The following is a 26,460-nucleotide window of genomic DNA, read 5'->3' as shown; positions in this document are numbered from 1 at the left end:
GTAAAACAATGTTCCATCCTGCCAATGTTAAAGTTCTTTGTTCCAAAGGATTTGCTAATTTATTACATTCAACATGTAGCTACATGTTGCTAGAAATAAATAACTTATAGTGAAGTTTATATACAGTCATCATTCCTGTTAATGTTTTTTAATGAAAACTGTTCCAAATTAACTGAAAAAAAAACCCCTAAACCATACTATCTTGGCTTGCAAAGCAGGATGTAACCATAAATTATGTATTCTATCACCATCTGTTGAAACCAGGTGGGGAAGTGATCCTTATCTCCAGAGGGGGATACCTTCTGTTAATGGGCTATTGAGTCCCACTGCATGACTGATAAAATGACATCATCCCATTGGGAGATGCTCCACCCACAGGGAGGAGCCAAGCATTTCCCACCTAAATAAAATCTGAGATTTGGAACATCAGAGCAGCCTTTTTCCACTGGAATCCAGAGGGAAAACAGACCCTTCTGCATCATCACTGGATCACAGGACCACTACTCCAACAGAACCACATCTGTCACTGCAGGAGGACTGCAGCCACCATTTAATGGGACTGCTACCAGCACCCTGACTGATGGGGTTGGATTCTGACTCTGTCAGTGTTTTGTTGTTGTTGTTGTTTGTTTGTTTTTTCTTTTTCTGGTGTTACTCTATTTTCATTTGTAATTTTTCCTAGTAAAGAACTGTTAGTCCTATTCCCATATCTTTGCCTATGGCTCCTTGATTTCAAAATTATAATAATTTGGAGGAAGGGGTTTACATTGTCCATTTCAAGAGAGGCTCTTACCTTTGTTAATAAACACCTGTCTTTCAAACCAAGACACATACACAAATTAATGGGAGGGCAACTTCATTGTAAACATTACAAGGCTATTACACCAAAATACTGCTTACTTGCAAGAGTTTTCTGAGTCAGTATCAATTAAAAAGGTAATTAATAATATTTTTCTACACCCTCACACAAACCCTTGCCACCAAAGCCATACTCTCTGCCCAGAAAACACACAGCAATTTCCAAACTGGTTTCTTCCAACACTGGAGATTAGATTTAAGTTATAAAGATGTAATTTCAAGTCCTGCAAACTGCTGATGTAAGCTGAGGACACAGAATGCATTAAATCCTTATGAAGTGATGCCAATTGACATTGAAACAAGTGATGTGATACCTGGGATTACTTTGGCCTACTTACTACTTCTTTCTTTCCCTCTGTGATGAAATTTACTGGCCATAACAAAGCCAACGACGAAACACTCAGTGACTTCAGCTGAGTCAGCTTCCTGTGACTCTTACTGCAAACCAGGAGACACAGCCAGCAGCCTGTGAAATCCCACTGCACTGATGGGTCCATTAGGGGAGAAATTCAGATACATTTTGAGCAACCCAAAAATCTCTCAGTAATATTTATATGTCTGACCACAGAAAACCCATCATTTACTGTCTAAAACCCTAAAAATCCAAATTTGGACACTTTAAATAAGGAATCTACATGCTGAACTGTGTTTATCCTACTGAAATTAGTATGTGTGTATTGACCAGAAAAAAGAACATGAACTTGTCTTACAGTCAGTTTTTATTACTTCTTAACACAAAGCAATTAATAAAAACAAAAAATTCCAGCAACTAATTCCCTACAATCCTAACTTCCATAGATTTTATGACATATTTGTAAGTTGCAAATTTTAAAGTATAGAATATTTGAAACATAATTAGAAAAAGGTAAGAAATAATTAAAATCTTTAAACCTAGAATATTGAGCAGACTAATATTTTATCTAGTTGATACTAAGAGAAATTGAATGGTTACTCTCATAGGACAGATATGCTGTGTACAGAGCAAGCTAGTTTTGCCGAGCACATTAGTAGAAAAACAAACAAAATCAACCAACCAACCAAATAAACAAAAAAATCCCCCAAACAAAAAAAAGAAAAAGAAACAACCCAAAAATCAACCCACCAAAAAGCTAACACCACGGTACTTTACATAGGCATTATTGTTAAAGAAACCTCAACTGGATCACTCTCCAGCGGTATACACATTTCCTTGTACAGATATTTTAATAGGATTATACCCTTAGAAAGCAAAAAAAAAGTGAAAAAACCTAGACGTGAGAAATTTGTCACTGAGGATGTGGATCTATCAGAATGTGTCTATTTTAGATATCATATTGAAAGAAATACTTGCAAATCATATGGTAAGTATTTATAGAAATGATAGAGGAGGACTCTGTATACAGCCAGATAGTGACAAGAAAAGGGGCAATGGTTTTAAACTGATTACATGTCTAGATTGGATGTCAGGAAGAAATTATTCATTATGAATTCTTCACTATGCTGAAGCACTGAACAGGTTGTGCAGAGGGGTTGTGGAGAGCCCATCCCTGGATGTACAGACAGACTGGGGTCTGAGAGGCTGGAAAGCAGCATTTTTGACTAGTTGTACTAGTCAACAGTGAGTTGAACACCAGTCAGCAATGCCCCAGCAGCCAGGAGGGCCAATCCTTGTCCTGGGGGGTATCAGCACAGCATCGCCAGCTGGGCAAGGACGGGGATTCTCGCACTAATCTGTAGTCATCCTGAATCCTGTGTGCAGGTTTAGGCACCACAATATCAAAAAGTCATTAGGCTATTAAAGAATGTGCAAAGAAGGGCCACAGTAATGGTGAAGGGTCTAGAAGGTAAGCCAAATGAGGAGTGTCTGAGGTCACTCAGTCTGTTCAGCCAGGAGGAGATTTAGAGCCTACAACTTCCATTTGAAGGGAAGGGGAGAGGCAGGCACTGATCTCTTCTCTGTGGTGACCAATGACAGGACATGAAGGAATGGCCAGACATTGTAAGAGGAGATTTAGATTAAATATTAGGAAAAGGTTTTTCACCCAAAGAGTGGTTAGGCCCTGGAACAGGCTCCCCAGTGCCAAGACTGATGTTCAAGATATGTCGAGACAACATTCTCAGGCACATGGTGTGATTCCTGGAGCTGTCCCATGCAGGACCAGGAGCTGCACTTTGATAAACATTGTGAGTCCCTTCCAACTCAGCACATTCTGTGATTCTGTGTTTAGGGCCAAGTTGGACGGGGCCCTGAGCAACCTGGTCTCAGGAATGGCATCCTTCCCATGGTAGGACAGTTGGAACTAGTTGATCTTAAGGTCTCTTCCCATCCAAAACATTCAATAATTCTATATTGTTGTGAGTAGTGGCATGGGTACCTACTCCTTTGTTCTCTATTCTAATTGAATTCCACCAGGAACCTACATAACAAAATAGATATCTGTGCACACTTTCTATCTCTGGACTTCATCACATTCTGTTCAGATTAAATCTTTGGAGATTATTTTGCACCAAATTTAACTTCCACTAAGCCTTCAACACTGCAAGTTAACCAACAGGTTCAGACAAAACTGAGAAAATTTTTGTAAAGGACAAAAAAATTGAGTCGGTACACAAATGTCAAAGCTTTCTTTCTAAAGCATAAAAATGATGGATAACACTTGTAACAATGTGTCTGGAACAGTAAGGTAGACTGTATTGTTGAGAAGAAAATGTAGAATTAAACTTCCTATGCAATGCTGTTTCTACTACTATCTGCGTACACATTTTATACTCATTCTTCGTGACGTCGTCACAAACCCCATGCACATTCATTTTTCAACCTTCTTTAGAATCATTAAGTCCGTTGTGATGAAAAAAATATATTCCATATGGAAATATCACTAATATTCTTCAGGTCTTAAACCACTAATCAAGCAAAATCCAAGCATCTGATCACCAGTTCAAGTCAAGTAGTACCTTCAAATTTATAAAAATGAAACTTCAGCCAACTTATAATGGATATTTGCAGCTCATAAATGATTAGAAATTATGAGAATTATTAACTCAAACTACAAAAGATAACAGTTTCACCCTACATAATGTACCACAAAATATGAAATGGATATTGGCAAAATATACTTTGCATATCTTGTGCTTATTGGTCAAATTTATTGTTATAAATTTGTCTATTTCCTGAAAACAAGTCTAATAATATTTTTCCATGCATAAAATTAAAATTCTTACAAATACTGATCAGCCTAGTATGTTTTATGCTTGAACATTAGTAACTTCCATATAAAAATTATTCAACAGTTGTGACCACACCTACTTCTCCCTTGTTTATTCTACAGTGAAAAGCATTAAAAAATTGTATTCCATTTTCAAAATCCGTTTTGCCATCCAGCATCAAACTGGTGCTGCACAAAAGCAGACTATACTCTCAGAAATTCTTTCTGTTAAATGAGTTAGGAATGCAAGGGAGTTTTAAATAATTTATTTATTGAAAGGATCACTAGTATATAAATTCCAAATTCCAGTTTAAGGATTATGGTACTGTACAGAGAGTCAATTAAATATCTCCTGTCGTTTTTCTGCAATTGCTTTTCCTCTTGGATCTTATATTCATTGACTTGCCAAGGGACATCTCGGATACCTCCATCATTACTGCTCTCAACTATTTAGTCATAATAGCACTGTTTCTTCTTTTCAAAAGATCACATGAAGGAGTCAGAGTTCAGAAATGGACCTTTGAAAGATCTGTTTTAAATACAGAACAACTCTGTATATCAATCACAAGTTATAGTGTAAGACAACATTTTTCTTGAGATTCCAAACTCCCTTTCCCTGCTTAAAGCATGGATGCTGTGCTCATAGAAAGAACTGTACTGCAGGTAGCAATCAGCAAATCTGAAATTATTTGCTTTATAACATCTTACTTCCCTATTTTTCGGAGTTTAAACCTTATGCTTTTTTTGATTCCTTCATATTGATTGACAGAGATACATTATTTTACAGCTATTTGCATTAGAATTGCCTAAGTCACAGGTTCATCCATTCCTCCCACTAGAGCTCTGATTACAATTCTTAAGGGATTTTTCCTCTCATCCATCACTGACACTCATTCTCAGGCTTCATTTTCAGTCACTCTTCCTCCTGATGGACATTGTTCTCAGTATGGTTAGAGAGGTATTAATCCTTTCTTCTTATAACATATGAGTACTCTACTGTGCTGAGTATCTGTCTCATCCAAAGATGTTCATAATTCAGGCTTTTTACAAAATGAGTACAAACTTACCACTTCAAAACCATAAATCATCTACTAGCTCACAATTAGAATCACATATTGTGCACAGTAAAACTGATTTGTCATACACATTTCTTCAGGCCATTTCAGATATTTAATTTGACTTATTACAATGCATTTAAATGTGGCATTTTGTAAGCCCACTCTTGAAAAGTACACATTGGTAAAAACAGGCACTTTTCTTTTGACAGCCTCATGTTCACTTTGCAGAGATGGCTGGTAGCTGATACCTGGTTAAGCAACTATAGGAAGACTATCCTGTAGTGTATAAAGTGTGCCCCACAGAGGGACAGAACAAAAGCAGACCTGCTCAGTGATACAAGAACATTACACCTGTCTGCCATCAGAAGTGCCCAAGGTTATGCTGGATGGAGCTTTGAGTAACCCAGTCTAGTGGGTGGCACCCCTGCCCCCCGCAGGAGGGCTGGAACTAGACAACCTTTGAGGTTCCATTCCAACCCAAACCATTCTGTGATTCTATGGAAAAGGGAGAAAGGGAGAGGAAGAGAGAAGCAGAGTGAGTACACACAGATGGACACTCCAACAACTTTGTCTTTTGTTGGCCATGATACATGCCTCTTCTACTGACTACTACCAATATAACTCCAGAAAAGTAGAATTCCCATTATTCTCTAAATTAGCAAATAAAGTAGAACAAAAACATAATAGTGATGTTACTTCAGACAGACCATTGAATGCAGTTCCTATTCCCAGCAGAGGAAATCAAGGTCAAAAAATATTGTGCCTTCATAAAAATTACATGACTTGTTAAGCACTGGCAAATGCAAATGATTTTGCTTCCATGACACAGCAGCAATTTTCTACAGAGCTTATCTCTTGCCCGACCCTTGGTACACAATGTCCAGCTCAATCCTACAGGTTCACAAATTGACGATACCAGGTAAAGTTAACTCAGTCATTTAAACTGGTCAGTGTTCTTAGTTGTCTAACACAATGTTGAGTTGCTTGAGTACCCACTGAAGTCAGATCAAAGACTGGCATGGCTCTAGTATTAGGCCTTAAATCAGAAATGCCACACCATCCTGTCCTTGTTAAAAGTAGCACTGTATGTGTATCTATCTATAGACAAACTTTGGGTTACTTTATCCACAGATATTTTATTACTTTTATGTACGAGATAATTTACCAGGAAATGTAAATTTTCCTTTTCTTTTAATATCAACTCAATTAAAATTAAAACATGTTTAGATTTGCAATCACAAGCAAATTATTGTGCATTCTCAAAGTATAATAGGACAGCAAAAGGCATACAGATATGCATAAAAATGTATGAATTAGCCCATAAAAACTGTGTGAAAGACTGTTTAAAGACATTGTTTTTAAATTGTGAGTTAAGAAAATAATTGTATATTTATTAGACTGTCTGAATTGCTCTGCCTGTCATAATGGTATGAGATGTATTTGAGAGTTGATACTGAATACCAGTGTAGGAAACTGAAAATAGTTCAGTTGATAAGATCCTACCTTTAAGAAAATGGTACTATTAAGAAAATTGTGCTATTGCCTGCAAATGCAGTTAAAACACTATTAAATACCTGTACTTCGAAATGTATCCCAAAGCTCTTTAATGTCTCTTCCTGCATCTTATTAGTAGTCAAGAAAATTCAGATAACCAAAATATTTAAAAATGCTGCCCAGAGCAGAAAATTTTTATTATCAGCAGAGAGGATTATCAAGTAATCAAGGAACTTTTTTCCATAGGCAAGTCTGAACTGGTCATTTAGTGTTCATACTGATGAAAATATTCCCTGCAGAGATTCAAAACAGATGAAAATTCAATCTCAGCAGCACAATGAAAACCCATCAAGGTTCCCTTAAATAAATCCTTCATTTAGAAAGTTATTTTTTTTTTAATAAACAGATATTTACTAAGAGGAAGGTAAAACACAGCAACTTCTCCACACTGAGACAACAAGAAAAAGTGGAAAGTAAGAGTAGATGCAGAAGGAATGATACAATTTTCATTCTTCGCTTAAGAACCTCAAGAACTTCTAAGATTTTTCATCTCATCTCCTCTCCATGTATAGACTGCAATGTTCTTATACTCTTTAACTACTTGAAACTTTTTTTTTGTACTCCACCCCAGCTTTTGACCTTTTTTTTTTTTTTTTTTTTTTCCCAAAGCTAAAACTCATTGGTTTGGGGTCTTAAGCTTGTTTTCTTGTTTGTTTTAAATATCATGGAAGTTCCCTATAAGAAATCGAGATTTCCTCATGGTGTTTGTATCTCATGTCCCAGGCAGGTCCAAAGGACAGTGATAGGGTACATTCATTGATCACTGGCTAATTACTACCAGTTTCTTCTGGTTACAAAGTTGTCACCCTGCACTTTAAAAAGCTATGTGCAATTAGAAATTGTAAATCATCCTTCTCTGAAGACAAAATTTCACAGCCAATGTGTTGTTGTAAACATACTCATATGTATTAATACACAAACATAAATTTAAAACTATTTATTGATTTGCATATGCACACTTATTAGATGCAATCTTTGTGGGTTAAATTACCTCAAAAACTAAGAGGTTTTTTAGGCAATTTTATGCACTAACTCAAAGAAGTTAGATAGACAATCCAGGCTTCAGCAACAACTGCACTATAAGAAGTGATACAGAATAAAACCTTAGAATTTACACAACAAAATGAGTCCACTGATTTTGGCTAGGATTGAGTTAACTTTCTAAACACCTTCCTTCAGTGTGTAGCTGCCTGAAGGTAAAACAACAAGAATCAAAATCTCAGGGCATTATAATTCCTTCTACAGACATTGAGATATGATGGAGATGAGAAAGAAAAGTTCAACCTTAAAAAACCATTGACCAAGGACACTCAAGAAAGACCAAGCAGATCCTGAATACTTAATAAGAAAACACTGAAAGGTGTGACAGCAATTTGTCTCAACTGTCACACCTGTCATGTAAAAGAGAAAAAAACTCAGTGATGTGTTTCTTCTGCAAAACAAAGCAGAACAATAAAATTTCCAGACTCTGAATATCTCTTCTGTATTTTATTACCTAAAATACAAAGGAAGATGGAGGTTTCACATAATAGATGTGCATTCTCTTCAAGAGACAATACAAACCCCTCTGAGTCATTGATGCAGATAAATTCTCCAAGTTAGGATTGTCTCACAAAGAGCAAAACCCACAAAATATACCTACTCAAAAAATACCAGTAGACTGAGACATATAAAGTCAACAGGAAATTAAATTCCTCAGGAAATCTGTCCCTGTGTTCCATAACAAACTAGTATTAGCTCTACTCTAGCCTACACACTCAGCTGAACATCACTATTCCTCTATTACCAATAAACACAAGAATTCAAAGGGAAGAACACGATTCCCTTCTCTGGCAATTGTAATAGAGTCTACATTTCAGAGCTGTTATTCTCAGTCACATTTTAGGAGCATTTAAAGAGTGTAAACAGTAAAAATTTAATGTTAGGAATGTGATAATTTGAACCTCAAAATGTAGTGATAAATTGAAATAAGCATACCAAATTGTGTATAGCCTCCTCTCAGCATTCAGAATACTTACAGAGTATTCAGAAAGAGTTGTGCTTTCAATAATCTAAAAAGTCAGTTGGTCGAGGTACATTTCATCAGCTTAAGAGAACCTTCCTACTTTGCTGAAGTTAGGAAAGCAGTAAATGAGAAATGCAGAAAAAATAATGATAAAATTGTGCAGGCTTTTACTTGTACTATGATTTCTTCACTGAAAACTTTCTGTTTTTCCAACACCTCAGATCAGAAGAGATCTTTATAGCATGTCTGAGTAGCACTGATCTCCTAAGACAAAGAGACTGGAAAGAACAAAGCCAGCCAATTCACAGACTGGAGTAGCCAACATTTATATGCCAAGGAAAATTGTGAAATGCCTTTAGGATCAATTTTTTACAATTTATTTTGACATGAATGTCAGCCTGACAGCCTCTTTACTTTGTTGAGTGTTCTTGTCTGGGGGATATTTTTTGTTGATTGGTTTTGATTTTTTTTTTTTTCAAGGACTGACTCTACTCTTGTGTCCATTTTATTATCTCAGTTTCTCAATCTTCCAGCAATTTCAAATAACCAGAGAGGCAAAAATTGTTGCAAGTAACTTGGAATATAAAAAAAAAAATACTATTTTTTTTTTAAATCCCACATGCTACAATGCAAGTGACCAATCAGCCTAGCAGTGTACAGAGAATTAAAAAGAAGTGAAAGTCAGAAGAGAAAATCCAAGCAATTTGCCCTATTCTCTTTCCACCAAAACTTGTTTTTCAGAGTTTATAAAAAAATTATCTACATCTTGATTGGTGAAAATTGTGATTGTACTATATTGCCTGCATAATAACACTTTTGGTTTAATGAAAGAGATCTCTCAAGTCTACATACTTAGCTTTTATGGAGACCTTTCTCTTTTGTTATGACTTCCTCATAAAGATTGTAAATAAATTTAAACTGATGTAATTTCTGGAAAGTTACTAGGCCTTATTCTACATTTTGTGGGCATTAATCATCCTGGCTTGGTACTCTTGGATCTACTCAGATCTACACAAAGAAAAGCTTTGCCCACCCATTTTCTGCCACTATTACAATAAAAAAAAAAATTAAAAATTGGCATTTAAAATATTTTTAAAGTAATAATGGGAGAATTTTCCACAAATATTTGTGTTAGTTTTTATTTCCACAAGTAATTTCTATACATTTGCCTTCAACTCCTTGAAAAGTGAACCTCCTCTTTTCCACCAGTCTAATAAGCAAATAAGAAGGCTTACCATATTAAAAAGAAGTTATCTCACCTTCACTTGTAATCTTATGTACAATCACTAGCTTTTACGAGACACAGAATTAAGATCCTTTATTGTTTGATTTATTCTGTGTCTCTTAGAAATAATAAGACCTTATTCAATATTCTGCACTGAAAACTCAAGTCCTTAAATTATGCATTGTAAAAGCCTGTTTAAATACTGCAAATACCCAAGCTTCATCAGATGAACTCTGCAAGAACATTTTGTGTCATCAGATTATATGCACCAGCATTCACATTTCAAAAATTTCTTTAACTTCAAGCAAGGTCCAGAATTTTTTTGGGAAAAATTTGTATAAAACTGAGGAAAATATACTTCGGACATGTAGACTGAAAATGTATCAACAGTGCATCCTAGTGTAGCAGCCCTTTGATCATCTAAACAATAGCATTGTTCAGGACAACAACCCTTTTTACTCTAATACCCAGATTTTCATCTTCCAGAAGCAAGTATGGAAAACAGGCACCACAGACTGGCACAATCTACACATCATTCATGGTATGAAAAAGATATATTACAATACACACGCACATCCCATGAGACTTAAAAATGTCTTAATTGTCACCATCACCACTAATACTTGCCTATAGAGTAAAACAACTAAAATGAAGCAATGATTTTCTGTTTTTTTCTCAACACTATTTTTGGAGTGAAGTGGGAGATTTTTTGACAGATGTCAAAGTAATATATGACTGTATAGGTTGGTAATACAATATCAAGACTACTCAACTGGCTATACATATTGTGACTAGACTTAATGCTCATTTATTTGTGAACTACAAAAATTAATGAAGCTCGTAAGGTTTTGTAACTGGATATTTCATTTTTACTCCTGGGTCCCCCCTATCAACTGTTAACTCACAACAACCTGCCAATGTCTTTCTATCATTGGCTTATATACTCTTCTGCTGCTACAGCAGCAGGACTATTCCCCATTCCAAGTCCATTGAGAGCAAAAGATTAATGACAATGTCTCTATTTATTTCCAGAGTCCAATATAAGTAGTATTAAGACAAACAAACAAAATAAAAACAAAACGAAAAATAAAAAACCCCAACAAACAAAAACCCCAACAAAACAGAACAAAAAACCCCCAACCATCACAACAAACTCATGAAATGTCATAGGAGACTCTTCTGATCTCCCCTTTTTTTTCAACTACTTATTCTTTATAAGTAGTGGACATAAGCAAAGCAAGCCTAACTCTACTTTTTGAAAAGCATCAACAATTTCAGAATACTTCTAAACTTTTAAATATTTTAAAGGATTCGTAAAAGAATGTATTTTAAAAATTAGTTAAACTGTGAGGTAAACTTCCATAACACACAGAGTAGGTAAAACCCCTACAATATAAATGAGGAACTGACACCAGTTGTGATGTTCGACAAATCATGTTTCAGGCAAATCCTGGGATCATTTCAGAACAATATTCAAGCTTACACCACACTTTTGATACAGAGTGTTTTTTCAACAGTTTTTTCATGTTTAGGGTTTTGGGTGTGTGGTTCTTTGTGTTTTTTGTTGTTTTTTATGGTTTATTTATCTCAAACTTCTAACCCAGTATTCTCTCCCTTGGGCTCCCTTTTACATCTTTCATCCTTGCAATAGAACAAATATTCATCAGTTGACTGATTTCAATGAACCTAATCTTCATTAGACTCAGTAGGGAGGATTGAATTAAATCCTGAGATTGTTGACATGATAGTGTTAGAGAAATTCCCATATAAACTAGAAGGTTTTCTCTGTGCAACAGTAATCCTTAGCACTTTGGGATGTTTTGGAAACAAAAATCTGAAACACATAATTTTTAATTTCCTTAAAAAAAAATTAATTATAAAATACCATAAAAATGAAATAAATCATTAACATTCTTATATATAAGGAGTGTCATTTGTGCTCACTCAACTTTCCAATGTGTACCAATTTCATGTACTCAGTATTAATAGGGGCTTTTCAATCCTTTACCAGGTTTTTTTCCCTACAAGATTTATCACATAAGTATGTTTTTCCAACTACCACAGCTAAAATGTCTGCTTTAAAACTTCATCATACAGTAAAGAAGATAGATATATTCCCAGTGTGACCATTCACCATCTGCTTAAGCAAATACACTTCAAGACTCTTCTACAGTTGTGATAAAGTGACAGAAAATCTAAGAGCACACAGAGCTCATCTCTAAAATGATGATTGTACAACTATAGTTTGCATCATAAGGGACCAGTAAAAATCTTTATGCTCTGTTTGAATGGCAAGGACTTGTATAATGGAGAAGATGGAATAGGGAAATAGCAAAGAACTGATCCATTCAGCAGTTGTCTTAAATTTAGAAGCACTAATGAAACTTCTTGACCATAATTAGTATTTAACACTGCAAGGATATTTTTCCCTCTTTCAGATTTTTCTTTTAGTGATTCACAAGGTTTGCCATTTTACTAGATCCCAGGAGTGTTTTTTTTCTCATTTTCCAGGTGGGATTAAGAATATGATTAACAACAGTTCTACTATTCTGTATGCATTTAGTTTTTTTATTCTTCTAATTAACAAAGTGATGACTGGGAAACGATAATTCACAGCTCCCTCCTTGCACAGTGAAATATCCTGACAAACAGGCTGAATACTAAGTGAAAACTTGCAGTTTGTTATCAGTCAATAGCACTTTTTCTATTCTGTACAACAAACATTATTAGACAGATATCAAATCTACATTAAAGCACTGCTAATAGCAAAACTTCAATGCACTGCCTGTTTACCAGGATTCTTAGTAATAACCCTATTGTGGAAACAGCTAAGAATTCTACAGCTTTAAGGCCAACATCAGCAGTTTTCTTTGGCATAAATACTTTTTCTTGTAGAGATTCAGCAGACTTGGTCTCTAAATGGTGAGAAGGAAAAAAAAGAATCTCCACCATCTGTTCCAGCCCTCAGGGAAACAAACTTTCTTGGCAGTGTATAGTTCAGGATTTAATTGCACCCAAAGCCAATACAAATACATGCAAAAATATAAAACATCACTCTTAGTGAGAGGAAGTTTTGTATAATTTTTCTTTAGTTTATTTCTTAGGGCTACAGTTTGACTTATTTTTGCTGTAATCTGTTTCCCTTTATTTCTGTTGTTTGCTTTCAACAATTTTAAATTAAATCCACATAATCATTCCAGATAAAGAGAAAGCTAAAGGATCTAATCAGATTTTATTGCCCAGTTTATCAAATTTTATTTACTCTCTGTATGAGTATCAGGAGAAGTACATCTGCTAAGGCCAGTGAGAAACACTAGGTTCTTCATGAAAAGTAAAAACTTAAAATAATTTTATAAATTTCACATAAATTATTATGAATAATCAGTAACAAAGCTCTGGTTTAAAAAGCAAAAGGGAGAAGTTCAGAGTCAAACAAGAAAAAAAATAGAATGAGGAAAAATTAACAAAAATTATTTTGATTTTCTGAAATTAATATTTTAAGATCAGTTTTAGCTGGAGGATTCTTTATATCAGCTGGAGGCCATTCTATATAAATTTAAATATGAACAACGTTTGTTTTGTCTCAGGACAAAGTCTGATAATATAATCTACCTTAATTGCAGTTTATATCAAAAGGAGTATTGTATAATTGACAATTCCATGACAAAAAAAAATGCTGTAATTGAATCACTAATTATAGGTCTGTGTCAAACTTTAAATTATTTTCTTTTTCTTGCAATGTGTTCTGTTATAGAAGTAAGAGTATAAACTCTGCTTACAGCAGTACAAATATTTTATTTTCTTTAACTAAGGTAAATCAGAATTTCCAAGTCCTGGCAATAAATAGAATATATGCAATGTTCATAAAAATCATGTTACTTTATTTATGTACCTGTCTATGACAAAATTGACACAGTATACTGCCCAAGTCTTCTTCTTTAGAAAGTGCTTGTGGCTACTTATTTTCTGGTTGCTTCTAATACTTGTTCATAGCATAACTTTAAAAATTAAAAACATAATAACAATATGATAGTTGCCATCACAAGCATGGTGGCAGGACGCTTTCCTTGTTTTCTAATCACAAGACAAATCAAAGGGGAAAATGGGAAGTCACCTACATAGCAATCTACTAAGAAATGCAATTTGGAAGCACCTGGTTGTTGCATTTCATTATTTATATTCTGCACTATTAGATTCCAAGAAAGTTGAAAAAAATATACAGTTGAAAAATATCTACAGATATTGACAATTTGCCCAAACTAGCTACTGTTAACTGAGTACATTAAGTTTCTTTAAACCAATTTAATTTCTCAGGTTCCACTAGGGTGCTACACACTAAAAAATAAATTACCCTGAAAAGACAATGCTACATTTCTAGTTTAGTTTTTCTCTAAGCCCCACCTACCATCTGATAATAAAAAGAGAGGAAATGGCAAAACACGAGAGAAAGCTTTTAACTTACAGATTTTATCCACTGTTTTATCCACTGTAAATTTACTTACCTCATCCATTATTAGCTACTAGAGCCAGAAATGGAAATTAAAAATCTTTTTGCATGCCTTTTTATTTCAAAATATTCAGATTTTGTAAATGAAGCTATGGCTTTTTTTAAGTTAGTATACCATATACCAGCCAAATTGAATTACAAATATCACGCCAATGCCTTGTATGTGTATCCAATTGTGAATGATTTTTAAGGGCCAACAATATGTTCCATCAGAAAAAATCCCCACAAGACCTAATGATAATTCTGACTCTATTTAATTAAAACCTTTTAATGTTTGCTGTAGACTAACCAATGTTCGGTAGTTTAAAATTTTGTGCTTACTCTAAACTTAAAAATTATATTTCTCACTTAAATGTCTGCCTGAATACAATGCTTCCTTTATTTACTATAAATTTATGACAAAACATTTAGTTTGATTTATTGTATAATAATTTTCACTATCCCATACCACCAGTTTGATAGTAAAAAATAGTTCCTTAATTATTTTGAAGTACAAGTAGCCATTTTGCCACTACATTATGCACTACTGTTACCTGTTTTCTTCCAGTTTTAAAAACATTTGCTATCCTCAATACTAGCCAATACCAATATTTATTTTAGAATGTCACAAAAGGAGTTGGGTGGTATTTTTTTGCCTTTTCCCAGAATTTTTATAAAGGCTATTTGAGCACAGAAATTGAGACATCATTTGAACCATGCCCGTGCAATCCTTGTACTGCTAGCAGCACACAGCACTTTTCTGACAGTCCAGACAAAGCAGGAGGGCAAAGAATATTCTAACTTGTGAGTGGCACTGCCCCATCCGTGGGCCCAAGTTACTGATTTTCAAAGGAAGGCACTAGCAGAACACTGATTTCACTTTGCCAGAATTCTACTTCTCTTCCTCTGATCTATCCAAATCTTCCTCAACAGTACCAGAAAGAAACTACTGGCTGAATTTTAGCACCATGAGCTACATTCTGTTTCTTCAAAATCAGGCTGAAAGTGTATAAGTAAGGATGTTTTTTCAGAGATGTTTATCCACAGAATGGTTGAGGTTGAAGGAAACTGTAAGAAATCATCTGGTGCTGCTTTCCTTCTCAAGAAGGGCCACCTAGAGCTGGTTGTCCAAGACCACATTCAGTCAGGTTTTTAATATCTCCAAGGAAAAGGATTTTACATTGTTGGTTTTCTGATTCAGTGACTTGGCAGAGACTTCAGAATGCAGCTTTCAGGTTAATACAGCTTCTTTGGACAGACTCAACATTATTACTAGAAAAATTAGAAGTTTTTAAATTTTCGACCAGTGAAAATCTTTGATGGCCATACAACCATTTCTTTGTGTGGTATCAAACAGCAGTGATGACATTACAAGAACTTTTAAACTTCATGAAGTTTGTACAGAGATTATCTGGAAAACACTAATTCTTCATCGCTATATGAATGTAGAATTCATAATAGATTAGAGCTGATTAACAGACTTATCTCAGAATTGAAGGCATGGATATACAAAGATTGGGACTGCTCCAGACACTGAAAATAAAGGATGACTTTGCATTGTATCATTAGCCAGGCAATAAAAGCCAAGCCTATATTCATAACTTGTTTCAGAAGTTGTCCCATTGTCATTTCCCCATCCAACATTTTAGAGGTATGAATTCAGTGCAAGGCAGGAAAGAGAGAGCAGAGTTCAAGACTTAAGTTGCAGAGATACAGCATCACCCGTAGAGGTGAAGCAGGGAACGTTGAATGTTTAGTTTTTAAATTAAGGTTCTTATATGCATGTTCTCAAAAATAACTTGAATTTAGCTTCACTCTGCAGATCTAGCAGCAGATATTACATATGTTAGCCTTTCATGCCAGTTGGTTTAAACAATTTATGGCAACACTGGGAAATTTGAGAGATATTTGAGACAAATCTTGCACAGATGTTGGAGGAAAAGCCACTAGTTTTCCAAATCTCATGAGCAATGCAACTCAGGAGAATGAACTGTGTGGGGAAAGCAGAGTAGAGGAACAGTGCAAAAATTTAGTATTATTTCAAAGGGTATTAAAAAGAACCAGTTTTCAATTGGTTAGAGTGTCATTTTCCAGCAAAGTGCTGAAAGAAGTAGCACACCTGCCATTAACAATGATTTCTACCACTCTGTGGATGTGCAATTACTAATGCTATCTCTGCATGAATTCAGGATTTAATATTAATTTCTAAAGTGTTGGACTAAAGTGAAGATATGTAAATCATAGGCTGGATTAGTAATCTAAGTCTAATAATTCCTATGCATTATCAAACACTTCAAGAACAAGCAGAAACCTTGAGTTCTGAAAGGTTTTTCCAGATTTCTTTTCACAATACAGCATGTGTTGAACTTAGTTCTGGAGTGACAGCTGAAGCTCGACACTTTATTGGCAGCAACCTTAAGGGTGATGTTATATGCAGAAATTCAGGCTTTCAGAAAGAGTGCAATAATGATGTTTTTGAGAATTTCAACAGAGAAGCCAACTGACAGCCAAAGTAAGAAAGCAAATCCATCTTAGAAAAAAGCTCTTTTGCAATGAAAACTCTGGACTGATATTCAGATTAACATATCATAACTTCTTTTGAAAGATGGCTAATGATCAAACTTAAATAATGTGTTTAAGATTTATATAAAAGACAAGATGAGATATTTCTAGCGGTGAAACTGGTAAGATGACAGACTTATATGCTTGCTTTTGAAGTATATGAACATCAAATAAGATTAAATAAATGTCAGTGCTTTTAAATGAATGTGTCAATATTTTAAGAACCAATCTAATATCACCTAGGGCACAAATCAAATACACACAAAAATTTTAAAATTTAAATCTTTGAACTAATCCTGTGGAAGTCACTGTAGAAGCTAGATGGGCATCCTAGATCTTTTCTGTGGGATAGTTAGTATTTAGTTCACTTGAACTAATTCCCCCAGCTCTCTTTCAAAAGGAAAAGCCTATAGGCTTTCCCCTAGCATTTACAGTCTGCTACTGAAATCCCATGTAGCTTTTACTCACAGGATCTTCTGTGAGTCAAACACAAAAGCTTGCTCTGGATTTGTTCCTGTGTCAGACACAAAAGCTTGTTTTGAATTTGTTCCTGCTTTCTGATTTAATCATTTTTATTTCTTTTCTTGGAATACAAGGCAGCCTACTCATAGCTTAACTTGATCATCCACTCATCCACTCTTAGCTTGCCCTGATGATTTTGTAGAGGTGCCTTCATATTTTTTTAAGCTCTTTGCTACTTTTGATCATTCCTGCTAATGTCTTCGGAACTTTTTGCAGTTTTCTCATACTTATTTGAATTTGTCCATAGTCAGCTCTTATCCTGTGCCCTGATGAGCTTAGTATTGGGAGCAAGGTTTTCAATCTATGTTTCTACTTTGCTTTTCAGGAACAGTCAGGGGAAAAGTAGATGCTGTAGCAGTCTTTAGATATCTATATTTTAGTAGTAGTAGTAAGAAATATGAAACTCACAGCCTTTTTAACAGATGAAAACATTCACCAGATGAAAATGAGACAAAAAAATAAAGAAATGAAAGATATTAAGATAATGTTAATATCATAAGGATGTCACAGAAGCTACTAATAAGCAAAAAGCTTACATACGAGGTAAACTCTATTGCACAAATATTCTATAAAATTCAAAGTATAAAGGGGTATTTGCTACAGTCCTGAAGATTAAAAGTAAATTGCCATTTGCCATAATGACTGAGTATATCACAGTATGGAAATAAATTATAATGTAAAATATACAAGAAGCTCAGGGTGCACAGAAAATACAAGACTAATTTGACATGGAAAGTTTTTTTAGGTCTTACTTATATTTACTGGCCTGGGTTTAGGAAAATGGAGTAAAATAATTGAACACACACACACAAAAAAATGAAGCTTATCTGATGTCCCAAGACTGCCATTCACAACCCACATGAGTGTCCCACACGAGTCCAGCTGAACTTCATAGAAGCTGATGAATAATGTTTCCAGCCTTCCAAGTTCTGCACAAAGCCATTAATTTCACAGTGCCACTTCACAGAATAAAGATAAGGGCAGAGACACTAAGTAAAATAATTCTAGGCCATTTGAATCTCCATCCTCTGGGGCTTGTTACAGGTATGGCCAGCAAGAGCCAGGGAGGGGTAAATCAGGAGTGTGAAACACACTGTGAGTCAGATGCTCCTCTTGCTTTTATTGCACCCAGCAGAAGTTGCTCTGAAACACAAAGTGCCTGGCCTGAGAACATCCAGGACACTGGAAGCAGAGAGCATGCAGAGGCCACCTACCCCTGCATCCCCCCATGTTCATGCTCTTCACAAACTACTCATCCACCCAGAATATAAAAAAAAAAAATTATAAGATTTCCCAGCTCATAGGCTCAATATCAGATCTAATGAATAATCTAAGCTTCAAACTTTGAATTTTGCCAATAATACTTCCTTTAGTTCATCATTTATGTTTCTTTTTCTTCCCATCACTGAACACACCATTGTGGCACTTGATAATTTCTTTTTTCCTTTGTTTGCTCCTTTATATGAATATCATTCTTAGAAAGTTCCTTAGATCATAGGATCACAAAGCATTTTCTAAGGAGTTTGCTTGCATTATTAGAATAATCTTAAATATTTTACATTTTTCAGATTATTTAGGCTTGAGATCTCCTCTGAAAGTGACTGCAAAATTTTCACTCTCTAACATTCAGTTAGGGGACACTGGACTTTACCTGAGGGAAACAGAGGACTCTACAGGTATACAAGATATTTCTAATTTAAATTCATAGAAAAGGGGATTATAAATAATTAGCCCCTCTGTAGAATTCATTTTGCTTTCATATGAGAAGAAACTGAGACAGTTTATTGACTAACTCTCAGGGTCACAGTTGGCATCTAAACATCTAACCAAGCCAGTAGGAAAAATCGTTCAGTGTCTGATGCATCATGACATGCCAATAAGCAACTGAGGGAATAATTATAGAAGGAATGGAGGAAAAGTAATTTCTAATTTAGTATGGCCATTATCTTGATCCATGTGAAAAATGCAACATTTGCATAAACAGTCTCAATCATCAAGGAAAAACTTTCAACTTCAATTACTGTTTTGCATGTATTCCACACATACTGGGGAAAAGGATGATTTAATTTGGTTTGAAGAAATAAAGATAGTAAGTGAAAAGGAAAAAAATAACCAAGTGAAGCAATTCAATGAATCTGGAAATAAATAAGCTACAAGTAAAAGCAGGTAATCGATCAGAATTTGAAATTCAAGCTTAAAAAAGCACATCAGCAGAGTACAGCTTTGACACAACTTTTACTGCTACAAAATGTACTTATCAAACGTTTCAGAAATGACTCTGTGTGAAAGACTTCATGCTTTTTGTCTGTGTTCTATGCACAGCTTAGCTAAGACACACATTTCCCAGTGATTTTAATGGAGTCTCAACATATAAGCTGAAGATCTCTCTCATTTAGCAAGGCAATATTTAAACTCCTCTTAGCACGTAAGTGTTTAAAAGGGCAATTTTCAAACTATTAAGTAGAACTCATGATGTCTGAGATAACTATAAAGCATTTGGTTACAAGGTGTATTATTCAAATAATTATAGTTACCTAGCTACTATGGTAATGTTAATTGGGTATAGAGAACATTAGCTTTTAAAATTTTATTTTCCAGACAAAGAATACTAGTGTTTTCTGGTAAGCTTATTCATTTAAATTGTTGACAGTGACTATCCTGTCATGTAACAGCATCTTACAGGCATTCCTTCCCCTCACACCCTGCCCCAGTTCAGACAAGCCTCTTCTAAAGGATTTGGTGAAAGCCTAAACAAAGTGCTTAGGTTATTTGCTTTCTGATCTTCTTTGAATTTTTATGGTCTCAGAAACAGCTCCTTGAAATGACATCATTTGTGCTAGAGGATGTCAGCTAAGGAGGACATGTGTCAGTGCCCTTCTGACACCATCAGTAGTGATGGGGTTTGCCTTCTCTGTCCAGGAGGAGCACTGTTGAGGGTTTTTTCCTATTGTCTTTTTAATGTTTTTGACCTGTAACTGGCAGAACCTTCAGCTTTATTGAAGGCAATCTACTAGTGGTTAGCTTAGAATTTTTTTGTAAAAGAAAGAAATCATATAAAAATTGCTTGAGATCTTCTGCCTCCTTTACCATATAGATATAGTGGATGTTGGAAGACAGTTACAAAAGAGAGAAGATGTTAGATGATAGTCACAAAAGGCAAAAATGCTTTAACAGCACTCTGTTCTATCACAGTAATGAAGCAGGTGAAGTTAACATAGAAGAAACTGAGACTGATAAGGCCCATATATGAAATAATATAAAGAAAAATAACTGTCCCCATCTCAGCTGGGCAACACTACTGAAGTCAACATAAGATGAGAAAGAAGGAAATTTAAATATTTTAAATTATTTTTAGGCATGTAGCTATAGACCAAATTAGACAACTTGAATATCTTGATAAATTTCAGAAGGCATCTCAGACAAAGTCACTCAGATACCCCAGTTTTTTACTGAAGACTGTAATCGACTAAAGGAAAAACCTACTTTTTTACTTTTAAATCCAGCATCTAAAAAATTAGGTGTCAGAAGTTGAACACCATTCAGATACTCCATTGTCCACAACAAGTGTGAAAGAAGCATGGTGAATTTATGACATAAAGAAGAGCTAACAAAACCCAAGGCAACCTTTGGGTTATACTTCTGTCTGAAGTACCATCTCATTTCCATTAACAAATCTCTTTTTCTAAGGGGAAAAAAATGTAGCAATGCTATAATTTTTCCCAGACATGATCTGAAATTTTTTGTGTTGTATACACCATACAAAAAAACTTAAATTAGCCCCATAAATTTTAATATTCTGTGGTTTTCTACTGTCATTTCTTCTATCAGAGTACTGCATCATCAGAGTATTTTTTTAAAAAGATTGCAATTGTTAAGATGGAAGCATTCATGTTTTGTTGTTATTGCACAAACCATTCCTTACAAACCCTATATGTTCTAGTCCTAGAATCCCATTCTAATTTTCCACTACCTCAGAACACATACTATGTAAGTTGCAATTAAGGCCTAAATATTATGATGATAAATCAATTTTATACAGTGTCCACAGTTTTAAACGAAGTTAAACTTTTGCTATTACTCATATGTGTATTCCTGTTAGAAGATTTCCACACCCCCCAGTTTAACCTATAGATACCTGTACCTCAGAATTTTTTATGAAATTGCTGAGCTTATCATGTTTTCGGGAAGCACTAGAAAGACATATAAAAAAGGGACTTATTAAAAAACTTCTCCTCCCACCAAAGCCATCCACCACTTTTATAACCAGTGAAAGCACACTCAAAGTCTGTCAAAGTAGTCACAAATATTCTTACTCGACGTTTGCATTGGCAGAGTTCCAGAAACCTGCAAGGTACTCAAATTACACCAAAAAAAAATTGTGTCAACTATTGCAATTGTTGACATTGTCAGCATAAAATGCTTAGCAAAAGGTGTATCTTTCAGAATTCAGGCTGGCATCTCTTAGAATTCAGAAGGTTAAAAAGTAACTAAATGCTTTGATGAGTAAACAAGTAAACTTTTCGTTATCCAAATTCAAAGCAAGAAAGACCCATTTAGCCATGAACAAGCTGCTGATCTATCAACTCCAACACCAAATATGAGCACAGGTCCTGCAACCTTCCAAAACCCTTCTGAAATCCTAAATTCTGTTTTTCCTGCAGCAAAGATTAATATTCTTCAGGCTTTGGGAACCAAGTACATTTAGATGAATGAGGTCAGCAACCACATTTGTAAGGCAAGCTGCCATAGATTTGTTTTTAAGAGACAACTGGTTTATTCCGGTTAAAAAGGGGTGATTGCCCAGAGTAATGAGTATAAACAAAAGGGGAAAAAAAAATCCATATGGTATCTCTGGAGTGCAATACTTACTGTATTAATTTTTCAAGTCATTTATTCACTGTACACTCAGTGCAGACACTACAGCTATTTAACTGAACAGCTTGAAAACACATACCCACTAGCAATATTCCAGACATTGTTCAACCCTGCTTACCTTTCAAGAAACAATCTTCATTGTGTACAATGGTGATCTTTTGCTTTTTCAGACAGGCAGCTCTGTGCACTTCACAGTGGTTTTTGTAGAATTCTCCATCAGACCCACACACAGGTTTGTAATGTGGCTTGCAGTGCTCCATGCACACACACTCAGCTTGGCCAGTCTGCCCATTCACAGCACAGTGTCTGCCCAGACCACAGTACTTGTTTTCACATGATCCGAAGTGGACATCCCGGGCAAGATACCCTGAGGGAAAAAAAAATAATAATTATTTTTTAGTAATTGCATTTTGCTTAATTGCATGCAAGATACAAAAACCATTGATTTGAATAAATGAAGTGAGATAATGGCTTTTGCTACATCCTTGACTAATTCTAAACATTGGTCAGCCTGATGTTAAAAAAATCTAGTCTCTTTATCATGACTTTTATACTTTTAGTCATTGTCATAGGCTAACTGCAATTAGAGCAAGATCTAGTAACAAGAGTAACTCTTCATTTAAAAATTTATAGTAAATCACTACTTTTTAAATGTATATTGAAGTTTGTCACTTTAAGATTGTTATAGTGTTGCATGCAATAGAACAAAGAATTCTCTAGAATTTAGACCACAGGATGTGTCAAATTGGAAGGGACCCAACTGAATTGGGAATAAGGATTGAATAAGGATTGAATCTAACTCTGCGCTCCTTGCAGGACTACCTGAATCTAAACCTTGTGATCAATAGCATCTTCCAGAAGCTGCACAAACTCTGACAGGCAAATAAAATAGACATTCACACATTGAGACTGATCCACGAAAATAACTAGAGATGAATCAATATGGAGAATTTAAAATAAAAAAATGACAAAACCTCTGCGGTGGTATTACAATGATATTTCAGGAAACAGAGCATGGAAGAGCAGGACTGATAAATCATGTGAATGGAGCTAGAAGGAGTCACATGAAATATAGCAGTATTTCAATTATGAAAAATATTACTTGGATAGCAAACAGAGTTTTAAGAGTGCTGCAGTAGAAATAGAGGAGTTTCTACTTGCCACAACTTTCAGTTCCTTCAACTCCTAAATAAGGAAATGGATTATCCATATTAGGCCACCAATGCCATCTGTCTGGTTTCTCTCCTACCTGAGCTGCTGCTACCATGTAAGATAAGCACTGTTGTCAGTAGCAGATCTCTTGGTGAAAGGGGAAGTTTAATGTGCAGTAGTATTTCCTTATTATACCCACAGTTTTCCATTTTAGCTGCCATAGAACTAACTGTGGCTTCTTGGCAAGAGAAAGTGTATTATGTGGAAATGATGAGAAAATGAAAGCAGAACTGTCAGTTGCAATCACCAATAAATAGGTTTTCTGATAACATAATTGTGTCATAAAATAGGTACAAAAATCCTAAAATATCACCAAATATGAGAATAGGCACTGCCCTTCATAGTTAATTTTATTCTATTGCTTTGTACTCCTAATGTCCAGAAAAAAACACCTGGTATTCTAATTCCTTGAAATAGTTGCCTTATCCTCACATCCTAGCTGAATCCATCTTTGACTAAGCCATATAAAAACAGCATAAAGAAGCAAATCACAATGCATAATTTGGTAGTAATTTGGTCGTATTAGATGAATTTTTCATGGTTAAGTGCTAACATGTCAACACCCTACCTTGATTTCTTCAAGCCACTGAGAATTTATGTTCTTCACTTCAGTGGCAGAAATAAAAATCTCATCACTCTTTCATCTGAAGCCTATGGGTCTATTAGACCACCTCTTTGATTTCTTGCTTTCTCACACACCACAAATTTTCTAGACAAATGTACTACAGAAAGCACACAACCAAGAAATTTGGCACTAATGACATGCTTCCACTATATTATTTGATAAAAATTTCAGCACAAAGTTGAGAGGACTACATATTCACCTCAGGTGTTGTATGGCTGATATAACTAAGCCACAGTGATTTTTATACACCTGTAAAGACCAGACTGATGGTGGGTTTACCTGCTCATGTGCCAAAATGACTTGAAACAGGAAACCACAATTCAACATTAAAATTTTCCCGTAAGTTTTTGAAAGTATTCCTCCTTGTGCCAGTGTATCATCACTATATATGTGCAAAAGACATTAACTGACAGAAATTAATACAAATCAAATTTCCTTATTTCCTTATACTAAATCTAAGGTCAAATAAAGCTTTGCAATATCCAAGAGTGCTTCACAGCACAGGTCATGTATTCATGTTAAAGAATTTAAGAACTTCTTTGAAGTGATGGAATTGTTACAGTTTGAGGAAAAAGTACATAAACCATTATTATTTATGCTTTCTGAATTGAAGATAAAGATCTCAGATCTCCATCTGACAACTGCTCTGAATTATTGAGAGGTGTGTGGTGACTCAAAAATGTGCTGTACGTTATGAAAACAGAACTCATTTAAGACTTCTCTTGGGACTTAATCTTAGTACTATAATTAAATCTGATGCCTGAATGCAAAACATCTTCTTTCAGATAAGGGAGAAAAATTTACATTATGTATATTGATATTTATAATATTGTTATTTGTCAACATATACCAACTACATACAGCAACAAACAAGCAACTTTTATGCCCTAATGAAAAACTGTATTTATTATGAAATGTTTTATTTATGTCTTCATTTTACACCATTAACTATTCCGAAACAATACATACATTTGCATACATCACTGTATATGCAACTCCTTTGGTTGGAGTCCATGGTAAAATTCCTATTGACCTTCAGAGAAGCAGGATCCTTTCTCCAGATACAATCTGGAGCATTCAGTCAGCGTTAAATTATAGCTTTAAGTTTTAGCATGTTTAAGAGGCACTGTTCTGTACTAAGAAGGAGCAGCTGTGTAGTGTTTCCACTGGTTTGCAGCACATATTTAAGGAAAAAACTATTAGAAGTGTACTTTGAAACAGTCCACCGAACTGTGGCTACCAAATTACCAGATCACTCACAGCAAATAAATAAATAAATAAAATCTGTGCAATTCCAAAACAGGTGACAAAATGCTCACAACCATAAATTTGAACTAAACATACACCCTATTATGAAAATGTAAACAAATCAATCAATATAAAGAGCTACTCAGAAATACCAAGAAATGGGTATAGATATAAGTTTAAAAAACAAATTAACAAGCAAAACCCAGCTTAAGTAAAACCAACTTCTGCTGCTTTTCACTGCTCAAGTTCAAATTGCAAAAATCATTGTATGTGGCAAATCCTTCATTTTATGTTTTGTTTCCAAAAAATATACTTCAACAGTTTTAGTCTTGGAATAGGACTGCTACTAAGCTAAAGGAATCTGGCCATTAACAAAAGAGAAACCCCATTTTAAACCAATATGGAAGGTGACATGCAGTCCATTTGTGAATGCCTATTTCAGTCACCCTAAGGAATTGACACTATTACTTTTCGTTCCTGGATTTATTATTATTATTATTATTATTATTATTATTATTATTATTGGAGGTATACTTTTGATACCTTGATAATGGAGGAGGTTTTTTTCAGTTTTTTGTGGTTTTTAGGGGATATTTTTGGTTGTTGGGTTTCTTGAGTGTCAGCGTAGCTAAGTCTCTTGGGATAAAATTGCTTTTATCCTGAGATAAAATTGCAGCACCCATTCAGGAGACCATCATCATCACAAACACCAAGCATTTCAGAAGGCTGATGGTCTGTCTAAGGACTTAATTTTAGAAAGTAAATTAGTCTGAGAAGAATTTAGGATGCCATATTTAGATATAATTCAGTAATTTAGATGAGAAGGTAAGCTGCACATCATATGCAATACTAAGACTGAAAGCCAGTAAGTCAGTATGACAAATCTAGCCATGAATGTAAATATCTTTTTAGCAATTGTTATTGCTCATGTGATGATAGGCAAGTCTACGTTTGTCAAATGCCACAACACAAAAACAGGGAAGTATGCACCCATGAGCTATGTACTCTGAATTTTCAGCTATAAAAGGTATTTGAGAGGATCTAC

The 26,460-nt window shown here is 34.9% G+C and overlaps 1 protein-coding gene across 3 annotated transcripts in view; it reads right to left on the bottom strand.

Annotated features, from left to right (window-relative positions):
* FSTL5 (follistatin like 5) overlaps positions 1–26,460 on the bottom strand; it is a 253,572-nt gene that overhangs the window by 170,413 nt on the left and 56,699 nt on the right. For all 3 annotated transcript variants that reach the window (XM_062493697.1, XM_062493698.1, XM_062493699.1), the window contains exon 3: positions 22,449–22,697. In XM_062493697.1, the coding sequence (XP_062349681.1) occupies positions 22,449–22,697 (249 nt within the window). The remainder of the gene's footprint in view (positions 1–22,448; positions 22,698–26,460) is intronic.

This window comes from Cinclus cinclus, chromosome 5 (genome assembly GCF_963662255.1).
Source record: "Cinclus cinclus chromosome 5, bCinCin1.1, whole genome shotgun sequence".
Lineage (NCBI taxonomy): Eukaryota > Metazoa > Chordata > Aves > Passeriformes > Cinclidae > Cinclus > Cinclus cinclus.
The sequence above is the reverse complement of the archived record's forward strand: the minus strand, read 5'-3'. Positions and strand labels throughout refer to the sequence as shown.